The sequence below is a fragment of the Labrus bergylta genome, chromosome 4 (assembly GCF_963930695.1).
Source record: "Labrus bergylta chromosome 4, fLabBer1.1, whole genome shotgun sequence".
Lineage (NCBI taxonomy): Eukaryota > Metazoa > Chordata > Actinopteri > Labriformes > Labridae > Labrus > Labrus bergylta.
In genome coordinates, this window is record NC_089198.1 from 33,889,385 (window position 1) to 33,916,405 (window position 27,021).

The 27,021-nt window shown below is 43.4% G+C and overlaps 2 protein-coding genes across 2 annotated transcripts; both read right to left on the reverse strand.

Moving 5' to 3' along the window:
- Window positions 1-130: 130 nt before the first annotated feature.
- Window positions 131-4,368, reverse strand: atpsckmt (fATP synthase c subunit lysine N-methyltransferase). The gene is made up of 4 exons (XM_020647015.3): window positions 4,020-4,368; window positions 2,826-2,963; window positions 2,696-2,746; window positions 131-2,103 (listed from the first exon to the last, which is right to left on the reverse strand). The coding sequence occupies exons 1-4, from the start codon at window positions 4,257-4,259 to the stop codon at window positions 1,882-1,884; spliced, it is 651 nt and encodes a 216-aa protein (XP_020502671.1). The 5' UTR covers window positions 4,260-4,368; the 3' UTR covers window positions 131-1,881.
- Window positions 4,369-5,244: 876 nt separating this feature from the next.
- LOC109993913 (neuropilin and tolloid-like protein 1) lies at window positions 5,245-26,416 on the reverse strand. Its single transcript, XM_065954418.1, has 10 exons — window positions 26,058-26,416; window positions 25,814-25,879; window positions 24,920-25,054; window positions 24,584-24,832; window positions 15,964-16,005; window positions 9,695-9,822; window positions 9,052-9,280; window positions 7,422-7,535; window positions 7,182-7,326; window positions 5,245-6,590 (listed from the first exon to the last, which is right to left on the reverse strand). The coding sequence occupies exons 1-10, from the start codon at window positions 26,083-26,085 to the stop codon at window positions 6,050-6,052; spliced, it is 1,677 nt and encodes a 558-aa protein (XP_065810490.1). The 5' UTR covers window positions 26,086-26,416; the 3' UTR covers window positions 5,245-6,049.
- Between the last annotated feature and the right edge of the window lie 605 nt (window positions 26,417-27,021).

Consider the following 27,021-nt stretch of genomic DNA (forward strand, 5'->3'; position numbering starts at 1 on the left):
AAGTGTGATTGACTTGGAGTTACATTGTGTTGTTTAAGTGTTCCCTTTATTTTTTTGAGCAGTGTATATTGTACCATAACTGAAGTTCACAGATCTAGTAAAAGCACCAATCAGTATCATAACATTCTAGTTGATATCTCAATATTCTTTATTGCTGAATATTAACTCATATCATGCCTTATGTTGGGATTACAACAAACACATACATGTTTTGTCGTATTTTTGAAGATAACTAGGGTTTAGACCTGCAGGCCTATGCTGCTTTCAGAAACATAAATCCAGAGGCCCGTTTCAGAAAGCAGGTTTAGTACAAACACTGAGTCTGTATTCCTGAATTGAGGGAAACTGGGTTTTTTTGTTTCAAAAAGGGAGCTCACTCAAACCTGAGAAAACTTAACCTGACCTAAATATGTACAGATTGAGTAGGGAAAAAGTATGAGGCCCTTTTTTTTCGTCACCTGTTGCCATGGTGAACCGTTGTATTGGGGCTCCATTAATGTTGGCCTTTTATTTGTCGTGGTGCACGCTCTGAACACCGAGTGACAAACTCAAATTAGCTTATCTGGAACCAGGAACTAGGAGTTTCCTACCTGAGGGTAAATCACCTCAGAGATGGACTGAGAATTTGTTCAGCCTTCTTTTATCCCCAGCAGGACCTTAAGTATGTTTATTTGCTTTAAATAAAGATGATTGAAAGGATGATTCTTAAAGTTACACATTTGTTTCAAAATAATGGGATTCAACTACTTAGCAGTCCTTTAGTCACCACAGAAACTTTACTATCTGTTTCTTTAGTGACTGTTTTGGTTGTGACAATAAAGAATGCTATAATTTAAATGTCTAGCAGACACATCTTTGAAGAGCTGTACCCCCATAAACACATCATATTTTAAACTCAAAATAGTTTACCTGATTGAAGAGAAAGTGTGTTCGGTAGTGACCATTTTTAAAAGTAACACACTGATTTTTCAGAAGTCATTTTTGTTATAATTATGGGATATAGCTGCCATGAGGATATCGATTAAAAACATTAAAAATCACTGATGTGGTCGTAACAACCTGCTGCACTGTGGGGGGGAGAGGGAAACACCCTAGTTATTGTATTTTTGATCCGCAAACTAATCAACACTTGATGCACAGAGGCCTCTCATTGAGAGCGGTCTTTGTTTGTGTAAATGTGCAGCTACACGGGGCTAGTCAAAGGGACAGGGACTTCCCCACCCCTCATCCCGTCCTCTCATAACACCTCTCTCTCTCAGCAGCCCCTGCACATTTTCTCCAGTTACTCCCTCAAAATAAAAATACTTTTTTGGCCGCATTGACAACCATGTCTTTCTCTCAGCTTCACAGTTAATCACCATGGCCAGGAAGGCTAAGAGCGTAATGTTGTGGTTGCAGAAACAGAACTCTTTACGGCCTCTGTCAGGCTGCTGTTCTCTGATGTTTCAGTAGACTGTACCCTCTTCTTCTTTGTTGTTTATTGGCAAACCAGCTTGAATGTGAATCACGGCCACCAACTAGACTTTAGTGTGTGATAGGAGATTAGACAGTAAACAACACAGATACTAATACTACATCAGTAACGCCACCCGGGACGGCCAGCTGAAGGGTCACCGTACCAATGCGGCCTGCTTGGTGTTTACAGGGATCGTGATGATCCAGTCCTCGTCTTGAGGAGCGAGCAGACAAACGTGACAGTGAAGGTTACGGACTCAAACAGTGGCCGTGACCTCTAATCAGGACCAGGGCGTGTCATGCGGTTTCTTCTCGCGACCTTCGTCTTATAACCTCAAACTCACATTCCCGTGGTCAGTCTTTCTCTGTCGTTTAAATGTCCATCTGGAGACCGCTCCTCGTCATGACGTGATTCATGAGTGTGATTCATGAGTGTGATTGTGGCGTGTCCTCGTCCACTGCCGTCGTCTTCCTTGTCAGTCCACGTTGCTGGTGTGATTTAAAGGTCTTTGCGTCGTACACCCACACGGTGTCTATGCCCTCGCCGGCGGTGTGTTCAGGGACCCAGGTAGGGAAGGGAAAGCGGCAGGCCACCACCTTGGCTGTCGTCGGTAACTCGCTCGCCAGCTTCAGCTCCAGCTGGTCCATCTGCAGACACAAAGCACACATGGTCACAAGAGGTACTCGCCGCCGCCATGACAAACACCACATGTTTATCGTTGCCATGGAAACACCATGTTAGGGCAATGAGCACTGCATGAGCTGCTACTGAAAGCTGTCATACTGTTTTTTAATAGTCTTATTAATTTTTTGGGATCTAGATGATGAGAAACACTCTCTCATTTTGCTTGCACTACTGTTGTATGTACAACTAAATGACAATAAAGCTTTGAATTGAAGAATGTCTGATGAACGTTACATGTGATATTTAAAGCTTCTGGTGTGCCGGTACTTTTTCTCTCAATGATAAATATATTTGCTCGCCGTTATCTTGAAAAAGGTCGAAGAAGAGCGAGCGGTGGCTGGCGTTCTGGTGTGTGTGTTTGTGCAGCGATGTGTGTAAGTGTGTGTCTGCAGACAGCAGAGGAGCTGCATTGACACGCTTCATCCTCTTTTACACATGGCTGTTGAAATGTTCTCTCAGTCTACCCGCACATGGCGCTTGACCCCCCGCAACAGATAAGAAAATATTTTCACGTAAATGTTGTTAAATCTTCTGTTGGAAAAAAAGTGAACTCACCATTTGAGGCACGCCGAAAATGACGACGTTGGAGTACTGAGCAAAACTGACCTGGAAAACAAACGGAGACAGAAGAGGTCAGATCGACTTCCCGTGTGCTGAATGAAACCCGACATCAGGTATGACTCACCTTCCACAGGTCAGAGATGTAGAAGGAGGTGGAGCGGTGGACCCCCTCTCTCCACGCCTTGTAGCGAGAATACCACACCAGCCAGGGGTTCAGCTCCACACCTGACGCCTTGAAGCCTCGCTTGGCTGCTGCGATCACCTGCGAGAAGACGAGGGAGGAAGGATCGTTCAGAGGAAACCGAGGCAGCAGTTTGATAAGAACTGACAAATCCATACTGACTTTTTTTTACGTCTTAGTTGTTGTTTATTCTAGCAATGAGGGTTCAAACCACCCACACAGTTTCTGTACGTACAGTTTTCAAATTAGAGACCCGCTTACTACTTCTGAAGCGTTTGTTTTCAGCGAGCTCTTTGGAGCTTTTCAAAGTAAACTGTACCTTAAAAAGGCTTGTCATTTGGAGTCATTTTATTGTCATCAATGTTAAAACATCAGATTGATGGGGCGCTGGTGGCGCAGTGGTCAGTGCGCGCGCCCCATGTATTGAGGCTGTAGCCTCAAGCAGGCGGCCCGGGTTCACATCCCACATGTCGTTCCCCACTCTCGCTCCCTGATTTCTGACTCTATCCACTGTCCTATCTCTCCATTAAAGGCATAAAGAGCCCAAAAATAAATCTTTAGAAAACATCAGATTGATTTTCGCGGTCTGAACAGTGTTTTTATTGATTACATATTTAATTGTTTCATTACTGGGTTCCCTCTTTTACTTTGTAATCTCTTGCTGTAAATGTCTGTTAACTTCCTGCCTGTCGTCCTTCAGTGAAGGCTTCCTGCTTTAATGTATGATAAGTCATACAGTCATACATCATGGCAGTGTTTCTGAGTGTATACTATTATTCATATATTATCATTATTATTATTAATACGTTTTATTAAGATAATAATGATAATACTAAGTTATTATTATTATTATTATTATTATTATTAATAATAATAATAATAATAATAATACGTTTTATTATTAACTTATTATTATTATTATTATTATTATTATTATTATTATTAATAATAATAATAATAATACGTTTTATTATTAACTTATTATTATTATTATTATTATTATTATTATTATTACTATTATTAATAATGATAATAATAATAATAATAAGTGTGTCCGTGTATCTAAGTGTCCGGGTGAAACATTTTGTTCCCTTCGCCACTTAAAAGAGAACACCTTTAAAAAAAACAAACACTTACTATTCTTCCGTCCCCGCTCCCGAGGTCCACCAGGGTCCCGGACCTGGCTCTCAGCACCCTGAGGACGTTGTCTACCTGGGCTGAGGTCGCAGGGACGAAGGGGAGGCAGATCTTCCTGAGAGCAGGGGTGATGAAGGGAGCAGCCCCCGCGTACAGGGCGAGCAGAGAGCCGCCGAGCACCCCGGTGAGCAGCAGCCCCAGCCGGCTTCTGTTCTGCTCCTGTCCCGTATCCTCCGACATGACCCAGAACCTCTTCACTAAGAGGACCAGCTTCTAAACAAGGTCAGTCCTCTTGTCCTGGACTACACATGCCCACCGGAAGACGACCTGTGCAGCGCTGATTCAAGCACGTAAGGACGACAGTTACTCTCACAAAGGTTCCGCTTTACATCCGGTCCCTTCTTCTTCTTCTTCCTTTGTAGTGTCATGGTGGTTGGCATCATTTAATTTTGCATTAGCGCCCCCTACTGTATTTTATCATATCATGAACATATTTACAGGGTCCACCCAAAGTGATCCTGTATTATAGGCCAGGGGTTCACAAACTTTGTCCTAATCGTAACCCTAAACCCTCTTGCCATATGTCTTAAAATCCTTGGATTACAATGGAAAAAAATATCAACCTTGAGACCAAGAACTAAAGCCATACTTGACATGTTTGATGCGTACATGGTATTCTGTGGTTTTGGAGCTCAGTCATGTTGAGGTTTCCTGGTGGTCTCTTCTATTAGTAATGTTTTCTTATAACGAGGAAGCAAGTAGCTCTTTTTCAGTGGTGCAACAATCATCTAAAAATACAGAAAAACTATTTATCTCTCACAAATAATGTTTTTTTTATTTTTGTTCCATTTAACTCCCTCTTTCCTCCAAGTGTCTGCGACCCATCTGTATATTGTGTTGTTATTATTTACAGTCTGAGATATAATCATCAACATGTTGATCCCTGACACTCTTTCTCCAAGCATTTGTTCAAGTTATCATCAATCACTGTTTTTATAACTTCTCTCAAAACGGTTAAATCTTAAACCTGAGTGCTTTTTATTCTGAAGACTCACAGTTTCCATGGCAACTTGTATTTGTTTACAGGGCCTGCCCCTTCCAATATGGCGGATGAGCTGACGACGCAGCAGCAGGCCAACACAGCGTCTACATTAATGTCATGGTGCCACCCGTCAGGATCTGCCCGCGCTCATATTTAATGACAACAACACTGTGACACACGGAGTAACAGAAGAAGAAGATATTTATTCAGAGGAATCAACAACACAAACAATAAATAAATAGATAAATTAAGAAAGAGGGAGAAGCAGAAATAAACAATAAAAACAAACAAACAAATAACTCAGTTTACACTCAGAGGAAGAACAGCTGAATGATTGTTTCTTATTACACTATTGCTTATGTTTATTTGAGTTTTATTTTACAGTGCCCTTGATGGTATTTGGGTTAAAAGTCCAATCAGTGAGATGTGTAGAGAGGTAAATGATAAAGGTACCTTACTATCTGATCAGACATTAAGGAAACATGCTATGTTGAAGTGCTGGCTTCTCTGACAACAATGCAGCAGTCAGTATGTCCTCCTTCTAACTTTAGATTCTGGTCCTGAATGCTCTGGATTTGTTTGGACCAGAGAAGGTAGACGCTTTTAAGACACCCCCACACAGCCGTTTTGGACACGCCTTGGTTTGCCACATATGAGAGCAGTTATCAGGTCAAACCAACAGGTGTTGCAGCGATGGAAGCGGGCAAGAGAAGTGGTTCAGATAGAAGTGATTGTACCCAACCTAAAAAAAATATTGGAGATGCTTTTGAAAAATGGAGAGAGGTTAGAACGCAGAAAGGTTACCTAAGAGTGCATTACCAGAGCAGCCGATCTTTAAATACGAACAACTAGAAAATTTTTCACTTCTTCTGCAGCTTCTGAAAACCTTCTGAGAAGAGCTGTTTAACCATCACTCATTTGCATAAATGTAACTTGTAACCTTACTCAAAGGTCCAACTGTGATGATGGCTTCTTTTTTTGCACGTTGTCAGAAGTCATTAGACAGCGTACGGTGGACGGCGTGGTCCAGCCCCAGCGGGTCATGGTGGATCTGATGATGGTGCATGAGGTGCTGGCTGGTGGTGGGTCCGTCATCCATCATCAAATCTTCCTCCTCCTCCCCTCTGTACCCCTCTGCCCCGTCCTGAGAGTAGCTATGCTTTATCACCAGGATGCTCCGGTGCCCTGCAGGTGTGGTGAGGTGGGAAAGGTGTGGAGACTGCTGGCTCCCCATCATTGGCGGCAGCGGGGGTGGTACAAGAGCCCCCCCATCAGCTGCGTTGACACCGTCTCGCACACTCAGATTACTGCGGCTACCATGAACGCTGCCGTGCATGCTCCCCGCCTGGGAGCCACAGTGATGGTCGCGGATACATTTGGAGGAGGAGCGACGGAGCTTGTGGAACTTCTCGTAGTCGTCGGCCAGGGCGGCATCAGTGAGTTCACCAGACGGGGCGCGGCGCAGAGTGCAGAGCTCGTAATGAGGAGGCTCGAAGCCAGGGTGGAGGAGTGCTGGGTCAAAGTCATCTCTGTGGATGAAAGAGGGAAGGAGAGGCATGCAATAACACAGAGATCAAGGAAGACGTCCAAGAACATGTCAGAAAAACAAAGCTCAGAGTGTTTGATTTGAGCTGATTTAAGGGGGTCGTACACAGACCTACGAGTGTGAGAAATCATTCAGGCCGCACATTTTTACAGTTAGAGAATGTAAAACACTTTGAAACAACAATAAGAATTACAAATCTAAAGTAAAAAAATAATTAGTCTATTCACTTTTTTTGGCAAAGCCAGAGGGGGGCCACAGGGGAGGGGCTAAAGAGTAACTATAACTAGGCTCACCCGTCATCACGTCTTTGTACATCATAGTGATTCTGTGACGGCGTAACATTGGTGTCCCAGTCTGTGAATTTACATTGCATTTCAGCGTGGAAGCACGGCACAGCAGGAGCTCCACAGTCACACACAGTCAGACACACACACAGCACTGTGCTCCCCCGCTGGCTCAGCTGATCCCGCCTCTCCACTGTAACGCCTCTGTTACTACCTCTGAAGACGGTACAGAGGGGGGGGGTCATTCCTCCCCCCATTACACACTTAGATTGAACTTGAGGTGACCTGACCTGCGGATGATGTATTTCTTGCGAGGCTGTTTGACCTGGATAACGACTGAGATGACGAGCAGGATGACAACGAGGCCACAGGTCACTCCGATGATAGTGAGGTTGGTGTGGTCCAGTGTGTCCAGGATGCTGGCCTTCCTCTTTTCTAGTGTGGGAGACAACAGAGAGAAGAATGGGTGATGTCCGTCCAAAGAGACAGCGTATGACTGGTGGTGAACTCCTTGTTGTTTCTGGGCTCACCTTTGCAATGGTTCTCGTCCCACGGGTAAACACAGTTCTGGATGCCGTTGCAGACCAGGGTGTGGTTGATGCACATGTTGCTGTGGCAAAAGAAAGTGTCTTGATCACACGGAGCTGAAAAAACACAGAAAGCACGGAGCTGTCATGTGAAAACAAACCAAATAGAGCACATTACATAACGGTCAAGGCTCAGACTGGTATATCAGCCTGCAGTTGTTCTGTCCAATGTTGTTCTTTTAGATTTTAACCTGCTTTCTAGATGCCCGAAGTCCCCGTCTACAGAGTCTAATCTTCCCCCACGAACACAGATTCACATGCTGATCTCGCCTGATCGTAATGAATTCTGTTTAACCATCCAATCCAGAGCGTCTTCCCTGGAAACGCCACCCAGGGGTACTATGGTTGTGAAATCCACCCATAGATGTTACAGTTCAACATTATACTAATTTACTTTCAAGAATTGTGCTGGGTCTGTTAATAAAAGTGAAATAGGTATTTGATGCTTCGCAGCTACTTAAGAGATGATTTCGGTTCAAGTTTGGTTGATTGGAGTGCAAAGAGCGAGCGGTACAAGCAAAGCACAGTAAAATGTCCGTACAGTCAGTACAAACTCAATCTGTCAATTCATCATGTTAAGCAATCCATTTCAGTTCATCATTTGATTTTTTGTTATTATTGAGAACTGAAGATTAGATAAGGTAGAGACTTCAAGCTCTCTTTTGAGGCTCTTAACCAACAGTTAAGTTGCAAGTGTGTCCTGACTGATTCTCTTCATCTCCAGGTGGAAAGTGTTGAAGTTTCCTCGTCAGTGACTACGTTTACATGCACACCATTTTCCTTTGCAGGTCCATATTCTGGTTAAGGCAATATTCCGAAAAAGGTGTTTACATGCTCTGCAGAGTGCTGAGCTACTGGAATATTCCCGTTTACATCTTAATCAGCATATTCTGAATAAACCATAGTAGTAGTCGCGTCATGTCAAGACGTCATCTAGGGGCGTTCTTTTACAGTATTGGCATTTCCACCAAATAGTCCAAGATGCTTGCTTTTGCACTATACTGTGTAATATTCTTATCACTCCTCCATCAAAGTGTGACTGGAACACTCATTCTCATTCACCTCCTCAACCGTGGCCGACGAGAACGCGAGGAAATGGTAAACAGAGCTCTATGTGTTACGCCATGGATACCAACCAGAGCCCCGCAGAGACTATAGATGAAAGTTCACAGCCAGGACTGGTGGGAGCGAGTAATAATAAATTTGTCTCCTCCTCGCCCCAAAAGTGTAAGGTCTTTTGGGTGTTTCTCGCCATGTTGAACATGCGCAGAAGTAAACAAATCCTTGAAGTAGCATATTCAGGATTCCGACTAACGCGTTTACATGACCCACTATTCGGGTTGATACAGGCATATGCCTGGGGTCTTATTCGGGTTTTTAATAATTGGAAAGTGATCTTAATCGGGTTATGACAATTGGAATAAGGTGTTTTCATGACTCCTACGCAATCAGAATATTGTCATATTCCGATTATTACAGGAATATGGTGTGCATGTAAACATAGTCAGTGTCTCTGTCCATTCCCTCCGTACGGACCTCTGAGTAAAGTTGGCAGTTTCACAGATTCACTCACGTTCATGGAAGGTGGTGAAGAGGATCCTGAACTTGCTCTTCCTGCTTCCCTCGTCCGCCCACAGTCTCACCACCCCCACAGAGGACGTCAGCATGACATCGTTGGCCACCGTGGAGCAGAACTTATTCTTCAGGTGTTCGACCGAACTGCTGCCGTCGTAGATGGCGACGAAGTTGCGCTTGCACTCATTGGAGTTGTGCATCTCGTACTCCAGGAAACGCATGTAGACCTGCGGGTAAAAGGTTGAGCACAATCACAAGATAATGGAGTGAGATTTCACAGAATGAAGGAAGTCCTTTATAACATGTTCTTCTTACAAGAATATTGCCATGCTTTAGTGACAACAGCCAGTTCACTTTCACTGACATGTGACATTTTCATGGATCCAATTACATTGAGTCGCTAGCTTTATGCTAATGCTAACACTTTGAGCTTACTTCAGTTCAGAGGCTGGTAAAACTAACTGACACAAAGTCATGTTAGAGAACTAGCGTTAGAAAACATAGGACCAATATTTGACATTTAAATTGAATGCATTTGCAGTTCTAGTCCAAAGTCACTCTAACCAATTATCAGACTATTTCCTTTTTATAAACAAATTCATGCAGCTGACAAAAAAAGCTGTATGTGGACATACACACACCCTAGATCTTGGTGGAGCCTTGATGTACCACCTGCAGTCCACGGCCTCAGTCTGCAGCGCCCGGCTCTCTGCTGCTATCTGAGCAGACTCCACATAGCCTTCTGGACCACTCAAGTCAAACTCGCAATCTGTGGAGACAAATATGTCTGTCTTAAAGGTCCAACCAGTGAGATGTATAGTGAGTAAGATGATAAAGTGACCTTACTATCTGATCAGACATTAAGGAAACATGCTATGTTGAAGTGCTGGCTTCTCTGACAACAATACAGCAGCCAGTATGTCCTCCTAACTTTGGATTCTGGTCCTGAATGCTCTGGATTTGTTTGGACCAGAGAAGGTAGGCGGTTTGAAGCTGAAGCTTCAGTGTCCACCACATGGCAACCTGCTTGAGCATCGACTCTAGAGAAGAGGGGGCAGGGGAAGACAGCTCTCTACAATATTTAGAATTTGGACTGCAGTACCCATTTTAAACACTAGGGGTCAGAGTTACAAGTTGCTCTTTTAAAGTGATGTTACTTTTGAGAGCGGACAACTTTGACAGAATTTCAAAGGGAGAAAGTTGTTGGTGTGTTGCATCAAATAATCAAAAGTTTAAAGTTAGCCGGGTCTTCTTTGAGTTGCTCTAATCTCTATTTACAGATTTTACATTGAAATATAAAATCTGTACGCCTGGGTTATTACTTTCAGTGTGAAAAGTGCTCTGGTTTTGTAACCTGAGCTGTATTGACCAATCATGCATTAAAGTGAAGCTACAATCAAATACAGATCAAATAAAGTCTGTGATGGGATAATGGGGTTGACTTTTGTGGTTTTCTCCTCCGCTTGACGACAGACCTGACCAAACTTAGAATTCACTTTCACCATGCTGCACCATGATGTTGATCTTTTGCCAAACTTCAGACTCAAAGACCAGAGTCATGATGTTTTCTAATAGGAAATCTGAACCATCTAACCTCCTTTGGAGCTCCACCTCTCATGGGACAGAAATCGAGTCTATTTGAGGCTACAGATATCTTGGTATTTTACTCCTCACATTCAGCGGCTGGTAAAAAAGTTAAAGCTGAAACTGGGATTCTACTTTGGCATCAAATCCTGTCTCTCTTTTGGATCTAAGAAGAGAGTCTGGTTTCTGACACGTTTCTGTCTGTGCTGGACTCTGGTGATGCCTCCTCACAAAGCACATAGAACATAGGAACATAGAGAAACACTAGGATCAGCACCTGAGCAGCAAGCAGCACCTGAGCAGCGAGCTACGGGTGAGCGTATTGCATCATTTTCTGTTCTGTTCTCCTCTGTACTGTGTTACTGTGTACCTACTCTGAGCCTAGCTTAGCAGTTAGCTTTACAATGGCTTCTTTTTCTGTCTCTCCCTCTCCTGCTCTCTCCTGCTCTGCGTGTCAGATGTTAAGTTACTCCTCGTCCTCCTTTAGTGATAATGATACATGTATAAAATGTAGTTTATTTTTAGCTTTGGAGGTGAGGGTGTCTGAGTTAGAGAGACGGCTCCGCACCATTGAGTCAGAGCCATCGTATGCAGCAGTAGTTAGCCAGCTCTGATTATTGGAGACTCCATAGTCCGAAACGTGAAGCTAGCGAAGCCAGCGGGCATAGTTAGGTGTATACCCGGGGCCAGAGCGGGCGACATCGCATCTCATTTAAAGTTGCTGACAAAGACTAAAGGTAGATTTGATACAATCGTAATTCATGTCGGCACTAATGACTCCCGACTACTCCAGTCGGAAGTCACGAAGGTTCATGTGGAGTTGGTGTGTACTTTTGCTAAGACGATGTCGGACTCCGTAGTGTTCTCTGGACCCCTACCAAATCAGACCAGTGATGACATGTATAGCCGTATGTCATCACTCAACCGCTGGCTGTCGAGGTGGTGTCCAGCACACGATGTGGGATTCATAGATAACTGGCAGTCTTTTTGGGGAAAACCTGGTCTGCTAGCTAGAGACGGCATCCATCCTACTTTGGACGGTGCAGCTCTATTATCTAGAAACATAGCAGAGGTTATTAGTCCAAAACCTTGACAACAACTCAGAGTTCAGACCAGGAGGCAGAGCTGCAGTCTTACACACTTCTCTGCGCCTCCCTTAGATCTGTCTCCCAGTCACTATAGCTGTAATTCTGAATTTAACTGTAGTTATACTATAGGTACTGTGTCTGTCCCCCGGTCCAGACCCGTTTTTATAAGTTATCCGAACGTAGAAAAAAAAGGCGTAAATCGTCAAAATCTCATTAGAATCAAAACTACGAATACGATTTTGCTAAAAGATCAGAAGATTCACTGCGGACTTTTGAACATTAGGTCCTTAGCATCCAAGTCTCTTTTAGCTAATGATCTGATATCAGATCAGCATATTGATTTACTTTTTTTGACTGAAACCTGGCTGTGTCAAAATTAATATGTTAGTTTAAATGAATCCACTCCTCCCAGTCATTTTAGTACTCATATACCTTGAGACACCGGACGAGGTGGTGGAGTAGCAGCTATTTATAATTCTAGTCTTCTAGTTAACCCTCGACCAAAGCTGAATTTTTCTTCTTTTGAAAGCCTTATTCTTAGTCTTTCACATCCAGTCTCAAGAACCTTTCAGCCAGTTCTAGTTGTTGTAGTTTACCGCCCTCCTGGCCCATATTCTGAGTTTCTATCTGAATTTGCAGAATTTTTATCAGATTTAGTCCTCAGCAGTGATAGAATAATTGTTGTAGGTGACTTCAATATCCATGTGGATGTTGATAATGATAGCATTAGCACAGCTTTCATGTCACTGTTAGACTCTGTTGGTTTCACCCAGGGTGTAAATTAACCTACTCATTGTTTCAACCATACCCTGGATCTTGTTTTAGCTTATGGCATTGAAATCCATAACCTTACAGTTTTTCTAGAAAATCCTCTATCAGACCATTTCCTTATTACTTTCGATTTTTTCCTACCAGAATTATCTCTGCTTAATAAAAATGTGCTCTCTAGAAGTTCATCTGATAGTGCTGTAGAATCCCGTTTATTCTGGCAGGATAGTCATAGAAAATATATGAAGGCTCTACGTTACGCTTGAGCTGCCTACTACTCCTCTCTAATCGAGGAAAACAAAGGCAATCCTAGATACCTTTTCAGCACTGTAGCCAGGCTGACAGAGTCATGGCTCCATTGAGCCTTGTATTCCTTTAGCCCTCAGCAGTAATGATTTCCTGAGCTTTTTCAACAACAAAATTCTAGACATCAGAGACAAAATTAGTGATCTCCTGCCCTTGCCTGGTGCAGATATGACTGATACGGCAGGGACAGTTCCCGGACCAGATGTTAGTTTAGACTGTTTTTCTCCAATCGAGCTTTCAGAGCTGTATTCCATTTTTTCTGCGTCAAAACTAGTCAACCTGTCTTTTAGACCCAATCCCAACCAAGCTGTTTAAGGAAGTCTTTCCCTTAGTTAGCAACTCTATATTAGATATGATCAATTTGTCTTTACTGGCAGGCTATGTACCACAGGCATTTAAAGTAGCGGTAATCAAACCTCTACTTAAAAAGCCTACTCTAGATTCAGGAACTCTATCTAACTATAGGCCTATATCCAACCTTCCTTTTATCTCGAAGATCCTGGAGAAAGTGGTAGCTAATCAGCTGTGTGACTTCCTCCATGACAACAGTTTATTTGAGGAGTTTCAGTCAGGATTTAGAAACCACCATAGCACTGAGACTGCACTAGTTAAAGTTAAAAACGATCTACTTCTAGCTTCAGACAGGGGACTTCTCTCTGTGCTCGTCTTGTTAGATCTTAGTGCTGCTTTTGACACCATTGACCATCAGATCCTATTATACAGACTAGAACATTTACTTGGAATTACAGGGACTGCTTTAAGTTGGTTTGAATCCTACTTATCAGACCGATCTCAGTTTGTACATGTTAATGATGAGTCCTCTATGCACACCAAAGTTTGCCATGGAGTCCCACAAGGTTCAGTGCTTGGACCAATTCTTTTTACATTATATGCTACCTCTGGGAAATATGAGGAAACACTCCATACAGTTTCATTGTTATGCAGATGATACTCAGCTTTATGTATCAATGAAGCCTGATGGCACCAGTCAGTTATGTCAGCTAGAAACGTGCCTTAATGACGTTAGGACCTGGATGACCAGAAAGTTTTTGCTACTTAACTCAGACAAGACTTACGTTATTGTGCTAGGCCCTAAAAACCTTAGAGAGACTTTTTCTAGTGATTTGACTGTCCTTAATGACATCAGCCTGGCATCTAGCACCACTGTTAGGAATCTAGGAGTTCTATTTGATCAAGATATGTCCTTAAGCTCTCACATTAGGCAAATTTCAATAACAGCCTATTTTCACCTTCGTAATATATCCAAGATCAGGAATATCCTTTCGCAAAATGATGCAGAAAAACTAGTTCATGCATTTGTTACCTCCAGATTGGATTATTGTAACTCTCTTTTGTCAGGGTGCTCTGGTAAGTCTCTAAAGACTCTTCAACTAGTCCAGAACGCTGCAGCTCCTGTACTGACTAGAACTCGGAAAAGGGACCACATTACTCCTGTGTTGGCTTCTCTGCACTGGGTCCCTATACAGTCTAGAATAGAATTTAAGATCCTTCTTCTCACTTACAAGGCTCTAAATGGCCAGGCACCATCTTATCTTAAGGAGCTACTAGTGCCGTACTGCCCCTCGAGAACATTACGGCCCCAGAATGCAGGCCTGCTAGTGGTACCTACAGTCTCTAAGTGTACTATGGGAGGTAAAGCCTTCAGTTATCGGGCTCCTCTCCTCTGGAATCGTCTTCCAGCCAGGGTCCGGGAGGCAGACACAGTCTGTATTTTTAAGAATAGACTTCAAACTTTCCTTTTTGATAAATCTTATAGTTAGGGCTGGTGCTGGTGTAGACCAGCTCTTAGTTATGCTGCTATAGGCTTAGACTACCGGGGGAACTGGCACCTTGAGCTCCTCTCTCTCTCTCTCTCTCTCTCTCTCTCTCTCTCTCTCTCTGTGCATATACAGTACATCATATTACTGCATGTATCTATCTGTAAATCTCAGTCACTAACCACCTATTTTCCTGGGAGCTCTTGAGCTCTCTTAGGCTCCTCGAGATCGTTGGTTGACGGCCTGCCAGAACAACCCCCCCACCCCTCCCCACCGGATCATTGGTTGACGGCCTGCCGTCTATTTCAGGTCTACTTCTTCAGACCTTCTCACCTCCACAGTGGTACTGCTTCTCAACAGGCAATGGCTTGGGGGCCCAGACCAGTAGGGGGCCCCTGAGGGCTGACAAACTTTAAACCACAGCAGAGGCTCAGAATGTGCACATTTTGCATTGACAGTAGGAAAACCTCCCTAACAGGGCCTCATCTGACAGCACTCACTCTCGTTGCCCTGCTAAGCATTGCATGCATTATTGTTGTGATAACGAGGGGAGGAGCATGTTAGTCGACGAGGGGAGGAGCATGTTAGTCGACGAGGGGAGGAGCATGTTAGTCGACGAGGGGAGGAGCATTTTAGTCGATGAGGGAGGAGCATGTTAGTCGACGAGGGGAGGAGCATTTTAGTCGACGAGGGGAGGAGCATGTTAGTTGACGAGGGGAGGAGCATGTTAGCCGACGAGGGGAAGAGCATGTTAGTTGACGAGGGGAGGAGTATTTTAGCAGACGAGGGAAGGAGCATGTTAGTCGACGAGGGGAGGAGCATTTTATCGGACGAGGGGAGGAGGCAGACATGATGGTGATGAACTCTGGTCGGAGCGCCACCCAAATAATTTCCACATCCGACTCTAGAATCACCACTGAGTACAGGGACTTCTCAGGACCTTTTCTTACTGTTTGTTCCAACAGTCCTAACTGACCTGGACAGGAGGGCCTATAGGTTTGCGTCTCCCTTTTCTTGGAACCAATCAGAGAAAGAGCTGAGACTTAACGAGCTGCTCTCATTGGTTGATTTTAAGAGGATATTAAGTGACTTAGAGTCAGAAACATCTGGCTGCAGATGTTCTCACTGATGTGTTTGTGGATGATCTTCACAAACATCTGTTGTTAAAATTTGTTTTTTGTGTCTTTTAATGTTGTCGTTGTTTGTGTGAAACTGTCTCGACCAGAAAGAGAAAGAGATTTTTAATCTCCAGAAGTTTCTTTTCTGGTTAAATGAAGGTGAAATAAAAAAAAGACCCCTTAGTTGTAAGTAAATCAGTTTCTTTTTTTTATGCTCGTAGTGCTGAAGCGAGCCAGCGTGAGGCCTCTGTGACTTCTCTATACTCACATGGAAGAGCCGGCAGTTCCCCGAGATCTTTGAACTCTGGATCTGAAAGCAGAAGATAGAAACCATGTTGCTGTCGTTTAAAAAGTCTGTCTTAACCCTAACATTTACTCCAGTCTCTCCACCAATAGGGGCTGAGGTTGAATCAAGAATGGACTGCAGGACAAAGTCAGGGTCCTACAACTATCTTGAACGTGTTCTTTGTGGATCACAAATAGAATTGTTTAACGCAGTATGTTTCTTCATAGACTGCTGCTGCATGGACGTTATTATCTCTCTGTCAACAGGAGTCCACAAACACTTTAAATAACAGACTGATACCTCAAATAGTTTTCACCTTCCAATCCAAAAGCTCCAGTCGAATACTGTGTCTTTGTCTGATTTATTATTTCATCATAGTTAATAAAAGTAATTGTTTATAACAGTAAATATAGCTGACCATGCAACAAAATCCAGGACTTATTCCTGCTCATGCTGTCTTTAAATCAGGTGTTTATCTGGACTTTTCAGATGGATTCAACTTATTTTATCCTCCGTCCATCCCGCGTCTTCTCAGCTGATGAGACCATCGATCACGCATTCATCAATTCTAGACTGGACTGCTGCAACATCCTCATCTACGGTTCATCGTCCAAAACACTCATGAAACTACATTAATCCAGAATATATATGCTGCTCGTCCTCTCACACACTCCCGCACCTGTGACCACAACACTTCAAATTCCTTATTATTATCTACAAGCCCTCTATAACCTGGCTCCCCCTACCTGCCTGAGCACCCCCTGCAGAACTAACCTACGGTCCTAGGGGGGCAGGGCATTCTCCATTGCTGCCCCAACCCTCTCGAACTCACTGCCAAAAACTATCATATTCCTCTCACTCTCCACCTTCAAGAAATCAGAAAAATATCTCTCTATTTTTTAGAGATAGGACAGTGGATCGGGTAAGTAAAAGTATTATGTATCATTATTATTAATATTAATGTTTCCACCAGATGTCTTCTTCAGGTTTTGAAGGTTCAGAAATTTCAAAACAATCACCTGAAGAAAAACTCTGGTGGAAACGTTGTGATTTTGATGGAATACAATATTTTAGTGCCGTGTGAGCGAACGGCGGGCATGTCTTCTTCCTCCACATTCCTCCTAATGTTTGCAGTGAAGAAACCAGTTTCAGCATCACATATGACTTTAACTACATAACATACGTGGAGGTCATCAGAGTGATTCAAATATCAAGAAGCATGGAGTATTCACTGTCATCTATGTTGTCTAGGAAAAGAGACTTAAAATATAAAAATATCAAAGAGATATTGAACAACAGCTGTCCTGGATTCACATAATCTCTGGCCTCATTTAAACTCCCCTGATGCTCGTCACCAAACAGAGAGAGAAACAAACGGTTTGAATTAGAAAAGGACGAGGAGAAATCGTGTCGGAAACCTTTGTGCTGATGAATGTACCAGATGTGCCAGGTGGATTATAAATGCTGATGCACGGACGGAGCAGGACCCCCAAACATGACAAATAAGATGTTTGTAAAGGGTAAATGGACCTGAGCTTGTATATTTCTTTTCTACTCTTCTAACTACTCAAAGCACTTTTACACTGCAGGTCACACCTACACATTCATACACTGATGGTAGAGGCTGCTGTGTAAAGAGTCCATCAGTATTAACTCATACATTCATACACATGTATACACTGATGGTAGAGGCTGCTGAGTAAAGAGTCCATCAGTATTGGGTCATCCATTCATACACATTCACACACTGATGGTAGAGGCTGCTGTGTAAAGAGTCCTTCAGTATTGACTCATCCAATCATACAACATTCACACACTGATGGTAGAGGCTGCTGAGTAAAGAGTCCATCAGTATTAACTCATCCATTCATATACAAGTCTACACTGATGGTAGAGGCTGCTGTGTGAAGAGTCCATCAGTATTAACTCATCCATTCACACACTGATGGTAGAGACTGCTGTGTAAAGAGTCCATCAATATTAACTCATCCATTCATACACATTCACACACTGATGGTAGAGGCTGCTGTGTAAAGAGTCCTTCAGTATTGACTCATCCAATCATACAACATTCACACACTGATGGTAGAGGCTGCTGTGTAAAGAGTCCATCAGTATTAACTCATCCATTCATATACAAGTCTACACTGATGGTAGAGGCTGCTGTGTGAAGAGTCCATCAGTATTAACTCATCCATTCACACACTGATGGTAGAGACTGCTGTGTAAAGAGTCCATCAGTATTAACTCGTCCATTCATAGACTGATGGTAGAGGCTGCCGTTTAAAAAATCCATTGGTATGAACTCATCCATTCATACACATTCACACACTGATGGTAGAGGCTGCTGTGTAAAGAGTCCATTAGTATTAACTCATCCATTCATATACATGTCTACACTGATGGTAGAGGCTGCTGAGTAAAGAGTCCGTCAATATTAACTCATCCATTCATACAAATGCACACACTGATGGTAGAGGCTGCTGAGTAAAGAGTCCATCAGTATTAACTCATCCATTCATACACATTCACACACTGATGGTAGAGGCTGCTGAGTAAAGAGTCCATCAGTATTAACTCATCCATTCATACACATTCACACACTGATGGTAGAGGCTGCTGTGTAAAGAGTCGGTCATGTATTAACTCATCCATTCACACACCGCCGACGAAGCAGCGGGAGCAACTTCAGGTTAAGTGTTTTGCTCATAGACAAATCGGACGTGGCTGCAGCAGCTTGTAATCAAACCCCGGATAGGAAACGACCGACTCTACTCGTGTTGTAGTACTCACAATCGGTCTTAGTCTCAAGACCGGTCTCGAGACCACCTTTTGAAGGTCTTGTCTTGGAATCAAAACCATTCTTACTCGATCTTGTCTCAGTCTCGGACTTGAAGGATTTTAAATCAGGGCCGGTCAAGACCACCACTGATCGGCTTTTCTTCCTCGTCATTACTGTGGTTAGAAGGAAAATGCCTCTTCCTTTTAAAGAGTAACTAAACCCTAAAACCACTTTTTTCAACTCTAAACCTCTGTATTTGAGTATTAAGTAGTGTTATGGATCAATCCAAGTCCCAATCTCGACATTTGAGTACAAAGTATTGAAATTTGAAATATTGTGTTAGAAATGTGCATAGTGTCTGCCCTTCCGTTTGAAAAATACTAACGGCTGTGTAGCGTACAGTATGACGTAGGAGTACAGCCCCACGTCACCAAACCTATAAAAGCCTTGTCACCCGACTCGGCAAACTGTGGGGACTCAAGTGTGTGTGTGTATTTGTGTGTGTAGGGCAAACATTGTATCATGTTGCGGCTGATAACAGCGAGAAAGGAGTGAGTGAGCGAGTTCTTCTCGAAGTTGATACATTGACGTTCTAAATGCATTTTTTTAAATTCCAGGGTAGAGCACTACAGCTGAAAATATGGGGTTTAGTTACCCTTTAATAACAAATAACTTCAATTTATTCATAATTTGATTTTTATCACCCGTTTACAACCGCGACTTTCCCGGTCTAAGTGGTGACTCGCCCGCTGCACACAAGATGATGATTTTTCAGTGTTGGGCCACACAGGCTTAGGACAGTCAAACAATGGACTTGGGCCTGCACCTCTGTAAAAGCCTCATTTGAGTTATTCACTGAGATCACAAAGAGGCCTAAAAGGACTCTTAATCCCAGAATCCCCTGCGGTACTTCACACCTACCACGCGTAGGTGTGAAGTACCGCAGGGGATTCTGGGATAAAAATAAGGGGGGACCGGAACCTCTCTCTCCTCATTGGAGGGGACCTGAGGTAGACCCCCCATGGAGCAGGCCAGGCTACAAAACTCCAAGACTTCCATTGCTCGACCTCTTTCCATGCGCTGACTTCTGGTGCTCGGAGATCCAAGCTTATCTCCTGTTTCCTGCAACAATCTTCCTTTGTTTTAAGTTTTTGGCGCGCAGGACATCAACGGACATCTTTCCACTCGACGGAGAACCAACGAAGCCGCTCTCGCCGTAAGGGACCCTCACCGCCATCAGACGCCTCTGCACCAGGACGGACAGAAGATTTGCTCCATCGCCGGACTCTTTTCCTTTCACCAATCGCGGACAAAGCGATTCACAAGTGAGGCTTAATTAGGTCTGGGCAGAATTAGCTTTAGAGAGTGTTTTTAACAATTGTTGATCGAAGCAGAAACTGTAATTTTTATCTTTGTTGGACCGCTGTGTCCTGAGTTTGAACTGTTTAAAACTCTTGTTGTTGTTTCGGACCGCTGCGTCCTATATGTGTTTAGCGTAACAGCGTTATAACCGGGTATTACTCTTCTGATCAGAAAGGCCAGTGTAAGCCGTATTAACCTGAATTCGGCTATTGGTTTGTTTCTGCGAATGAAGGGAATTACTCCGAGTTGTGGCGCGGGAGTCGGACTGTGATCCGGCCTCTTCAGGCACGCATTTCTCTTTTATTCTCTTTTATTTCCCCTTCTACGAACATACACATACACACATATTCCTGTGTAAACGTACATCTGGAGACCAACTCCACCACCGCGCCATTACGCACAGAGATCTATACACTCGCGGCTATCCAGACGCCTCAGAGACACCGATCGTGTAGGGCCGAACTCAGTCTCTTTTAGACCTTAAGGCCACATTTAGGCCTTTGTTGGGTGTGTGCCATCGGAAGGGCGACCACGTGGGACGAAGTAATCTTCCCCCCCCTTTTCTCTCCCTTCCATCCACACGCGCACGCACCCTGGTCTTTGTTAGGTTTGCGCCATCGTGAACGACCACGTGGGTACGAAGCCATCTCCCCCCCTTTCTTCTTCCCCCCCTCTCTCTCTCTCTCTCTCTCTCACACACACACACACACACACACACACACACACACACACACACACACACACACACACACACACACCTACATTCACACCCCTTCCACAAGACTTTGCTTGATAATGTTTGTTGCTTAGATTAGTTTATGATAGTTATTTGTTTGATTAAGTTAATTGATTTTGGATTGATGTTGCTTTACTTAAATAAATTCTGTTATAATTTAAGAGAGCAGTTGTTTGTGATTACTGGTGTATTTGCATTGTGATATAAGCTGGGTGCGAAGGCTTTGTGTACGGATTTCACGCCTTCAATTTATTAAATATAGTTATTCATTATTAATAATATTAGTAATTAAGTAACTCATTTGAGACTGATTTGAGTGATATTTTGGTTATATTTACCTGATTACAGGTTGGTGCCCCAAAACGAGATTAAACATAGTTTAATGATATTTTATTCATATTATTAATAATTAAGTATAATTATTAAAGAATATAACCAAAGTTGACTTGATACAACCCCAACATCAGTGATATTTATGGACTTGGTCTTGTTTTGGTCTCGCCCGGCCTTGGTCTTGGTCTAGTCTCATCTGGATCACTAAATGTCTAGGTCTTGTCTCGGTCTCTGAGCACAGCTCTGGTCTCAGGTATGTGTTGGTCTCGGTTAGTGAGGTCTTGACTACAACCCTAGGCTCTACCAACTGGACCAAACCATTTTTACAATCCTCCCAGAATTTGAGTTAGTGTTGAAAAACATCACTTCAGGTGCAGAAAACCAGCGTGTGAGTAAAGCAGAGTGTGGAAGGAAGTGGGACGCTGTAACGTTTTATTTTTAATTGAAGGTATTAAGATGTAGGATTGATTATAGTTTTTCCGGCGCCGTGCGAGATGGCGGTCTGTTGCAGCAGCCCCCGTCGTCCGCGTTGTTTTGTCTTAATTGTTGGTCACTTAAATGGATGGCAGTGGCTTTGGAGTTTTTTTTTTGTTTGTTTCTATCAACCCTCTTCGCACAGAGGAGAGAGGGCATTGTTTTCACACGCGGCCAGCTGACTGCGCTCTCCAAGAAGCTGCTACCGCCTGGAGCGAGGCCTGAGGAGGCTGGAGCTAAGAAGAGAGGAAACATAAGCCTATCTGATTGAAAAACTGTGATTTAATTTTTCTAATGCAACATAACAGGTCAGGCGTTGTGATGTCGGAGGAAGCAGGTGGAGAACAAAGACTCGGATTAATCCCCTCATGTTTCTTACCCCCTCCCCCCCCCTTCAGTGTGTGTGTGTGTGTGTGTGTGTGTGTGTGTGTGTGTGTGTGTGTGTGTGTGTGTCTGTATGTGTGTGTCTATATTCTAGAGTGAAAAATGTAAAGATGAGCTTAAGGCCTGGTTTATGTAAATCCTCTCTTAATACGGGCTGCTCGGGAGAACATTGAATATTAATACAGAATATATTGACGTTGATAACATGGAATCAAAAATATGATTTGTGTGATATTTTCCACTCTAACCCGGACTAATCTAAACTGTCACTGTGAATTCTTTGCTCTGTGAATTCTTTACTCTTTGCTCCAGCGAGCGGTGGAATTAGACAGCAGATTAGCATTTGGCTCGGGAGCCTCATTACATGTGATGTAAACAGACGGAAATCCTGATCTGCCTATAATGAAGAGGGAGAGTTAATGCTGTTAGCAGCCTGTTGGGCGGGGAGGGAAGCATCAGCCTTCACTTTCTGAAGATATAAAATGATTAAACATGGCCTCTAAGTTGCAGGAGGAGAAAGTGACTCTCCTGGTACATTTGCACTGAACCCCCAACATGCACACACACACTACCTCCATCTCCCAGAAACTTCCAAACCTGTGTGTGCATTAAACTCAGAAGACTGCCTCAAAGTGTGACAAAAAGATAACAAACAGAGTCTTGATGATGTGAAGAAAGAAAGAAGAAAGATAGCAGGCTGGGTGGATGGACAGAAGGATGCAGATTAATCTCTGCGCTCCGTCAGTGGAGGTGGCCTATAAAATCTGTTGTTAATAAAGCTTCTGCCTTGGACTCCCTTAAGCTGCTGCTGCAGCTCAGGGCTGACAAGCTGTATTCCCCTGAAGACAAGCTTTCATTAACTTGCCTGTGTGTGTGTGTGTGTGTGTGTGTGTGTGTGTGTGTGTGTGTGTGTGTGTGTGTGTGTGTGTGTGTGTGTGTGTGTGTGTGTGTGTGTGTGTGTGTGTCCCTCGTTTTTCCTTCTCAGCTGCAGCTGGTTTGCCTGCACTGCAAATGGAAACGAGGGTACTTTCCCAACAGCATGCCTCCAGACCTCTAATAAAGTTTGATTAAAAAAGAGTTTGCTCATCACTTGCACTTCTAAGACAAAGCATATACTGAGCACCTGCTTTACTGCAAATCTACAGGCTCTCTCTGTGACATGGATCTTTATCAAATTCATCTCATTTAGTGCCACCGATTGGTGATGAAAGTGTCCACTGTGCAATCAAACGTGGGGTTTGATTTGTTGTCCCACCACCCAAACACAGACAGTCTGAAATAGGCTCGGTCTGAAGCAAGACAGCCGACATATCAAACTCACAGTGGGCTGGAGGATGTGGAGAGAGAGTGCCAAAGAAAAAAGTCAAAGGCTTAAAACTGTAGTAATACTCTAAACATGAACCAGAGCAGTCAGAAAGAACGGCAGCTGGTATGATATAAGAAGAAAGTCAGGTGGAAGGGCTGAGTCAACAGAACATCAGACTGCAGGTTTCCTGTTACCCTAGCTACAAATTCATGTAGCTGGAACCATTCCTCTGCAAACACACAATCATTTCATTCAGAGTCTCTGTTTAGCTCCAAAGCCGGTGGACAGATTCTGTGTTGTGTCAGTTATTTGTTGGACATGGTGTATGCAATGAAAAAACTTTCAATAAGTCTACATGTTCCAATCCTCATTTTCCAAAGAAGCTAAACCAAAACCTAAACTGACACTTCTTTCTGTACACATCGTCATCGGTTTGAGCTGGTGATGGGAAGCCTCGTTTCCACCAAGCGCTCTGGTTTGGTTCGATACAGTTTGGTACTTTAACTTGGTAAGCGGGGTGTAAGCTGGATGGCGATGGCAGCGCCAGCAGCATGACACAATGTAGCCCGCCAAGAAATTCAATGAGGAAGAAGCTACACACTGACATTAGTCGCCAAAAAGACGGGAAAGTGACGAGGTGTGTCATGTAGGGAACTCCTGTTTAGTTCTTTTATTCCTTGTTTTGTTACTCAGCGGTCATTCCCTGCTTTATTTGGTCTTTACTTCCTTGTGTTTCTAAATTTCCCCGTGTGTTTACCCCAAGTCTTGTCCTTAGTTTGTTTTCTGTCTTATTTAGAAATGGTAGTGGAAGCTTTTGGACGTGTGCTCGAAGAAATTAACACAGTCCATTGATGTTGTGATTTGGATATTTCAATCCATTTATTTTAAACATGTCTCATCTATAAAGGAAAATATGACAAACCACTATGTCTATAAATAAAACAAACAAACTCAATGACCATTTAACTTACAAAGTTCTCCCACCAACCCGAGGACTGATTGAGTCTCGTCGAAACCGCAAATGTTGGCAAGTGAAACAAAACAGTACAGCCCGTCATTCTTCAATAATTAAGCACCAAATCAATACCAGCATTGAATGGAACTATAAATGTGTTGTGATTTATTGAAGTCCATTACTGTGAGCATGGTCTTCTACCGTAAACATTGTCACCTGATCATTTTGAACAAAGCAGCCGCAGGGTCAGAGCAGCGTGTGATCACTCACCTTGTGTGAAGTTGTACCGAGCAGAGAAACCGATGTCCTCCAGCTCACTATCAGCAACAAACTTGATGTAAAGGTACCGCCCACTGGAGCGGACGTAAGCCGGACTCTCCTGCCCGCAGTAGCGACCAATGATGGGTGAGAAACCAAAGGGCCCATCTCGGACCTCGATGTGGTCAAACTTGCACTCCCAGGACGGCTCGATGGAGTACCTTTCATCAAAGAATAAGTCGATGCACTGTCGTGGAGAGGCTGAGGAGGACAGGGGAGCGAGAGGAGGTGAGAAGGAAGAGGTGGGAAGTAAATACAAGGTAAAAAAAGAACAGTGTGAAGCCTCACCTTCGATGATGTACACACACTCCCTCTCAGCTGGGTATTTCTGAGGGTAGTTTGGCGAGGTGAAGTAGCCTCCTTCAGGCTCCTTTACCCAGGCCCCACACTGCCCCGCTGGGGTCACACCAGAGTTGTTCTTCACTGGTGGTACAGGTAGACATTGAGAGGACAAACAGTCATTAAAACATTCACCCCCCATAAAGTGTGTGTCGACTGAGACATGAGCTAATCAGACCTATTTGTTTTTTTTAACCAGGCTGTAAACATGTTAATCTCTGCTGTAAAAACAAGCTTTTTAGAATGGGTGTGTGTGTGACTGCCTGTGCTTCTGCAACCAGCCTCTAGTGGACACTTCAGCATCAGCTTCATTTTTAAACACTGCAAGTTGCTGCTTGAGCTCGATCCAATGTATAAAGTGCCTGTCCAATATTTCCTGTAGTCCGGCTTCTGGCTCGCTCACTCACTCTCTCCCTCTCTCTTTCTCTTCCTAGCTTCTTCCTTCACCGTCTTCTTCCTCTTAACCTCAGACGTTGAGTCATATCGATACAACAAGCACCCGCAAAGTATTCTAAATATAATATAAAATGTTCTCTAAATGAAGGAGAAAAGCTGTTAAAAAGTGCTGCTGACAACCTGGTCTTCACTAGGAGCTATCCCAGAATGCTTTGCAAATGTTGATCAAGCTTATAAATTAATTGACGAGTTGTATTAACTTTTAATCTGACCTTTATTTCAAAGCGCTTGGTTTGATGGCTCACACTGTGACAGCTGAGTGTCAGTCGTAAGCATGTTTTCCTTCTCAAGCTGTAGTCTATTGTGGATTTAAACCAGACAGTAAGAAACAGGTTCACAGGGAAGGATGCACAGTGACTGAGGATGGATGAAGATGGGATGTGATACCTTGAGTTTTGGTTTTGGTTGTGGAGGCACCTGACAGCACAGGTGAGATGAGGCTGGCTGCTAAAGCTGAGGGAAGAGAGGAGACAAAAGTAGTTTTTTCTTCTTTTACAAAAGTCAAAGTCTTTAGCTCAAATCATAAACTGAAGATAAATGCAACAGCTTCACACACGGCACATATGCTGAATTATAATCCTCCAATGAAGAATGACTAGATTAGGAAACATGTTTGCAGCTGGAAACTTACCGAGGGGCAGCAGAACTTTGTGCACCATTTCTGTTCCCTGAGGACGGGCAGCTCCGTCTCAAATATTGCCATTAAACTTTCCTGACCAAACGTCCCATCGTTGTGGGAAAATGAATCGCTTCCCATCAGTTTGTCCCAAAATCCACGAGCAATGAGTTTGACATTTCCATCCCCCTCTCTCTCTCTCTGTGTATGTGTGTCTCTCTCTCTGTCTCTCTCTGAGTGTGTGTCTCTCTCTCTCTCTCTGTGACTGTGTGTGTGTGTGTGTCTCTCTCTCTCTGTCTCTCTCTCTCTGTATGTCTGTATGTGTGTGTCTCTCTCTCTCTGTCTCTCTCTGAGTGTGTGTGTGTGTGTGTGTGTGTGTGTGTGTGTGTGTGTGTGTGTCTCTCCCTCTGTGTGTCTCTCTCTCTCTCTCTCTTTCTCTCTCTCTCTCTGTGTCTCCCCGAGAGCTCAAAGGATTACACTCCCACAAACGTTCACAATTTCTGCTCCACCTTTAGTCTGCATTAATCCTCTCATATATACGGTCATTTACAGAGCAATGAAGGCATCTCACACATCTGCTGTGTGTGTGTGTGTGTGTGTGTGTGTGTGTGTGTGTGTGTGTGTGTGTGTGTGTGTGACACACATACGTTTCTTGAACAGAGTTTCATCTGTTATGCTTCAAATGTTTGTACCCTAATGATGCTTAGATTTTGATAAATGATCTTGTAGCTGAACTAAAACCAAATGTTTCTTTCTACAGACTTTAAGGAACCTTAGAGTGAACAACTTCTTGAAAGAAGGGCACAGAATAAACACAGACTGCAGCTTGTTAGTTGAACAGGAAAAACAGAAGAGAAAAGTTAGTGTATTTAACAGCATGAGCACAGAGTACATGTGATCAGACATGAACAGCTCTTACACAGTTCTCTCACTTTTACTTTTTATTTAGAAACAATTCATATTCCTGTGAGGAGGAATT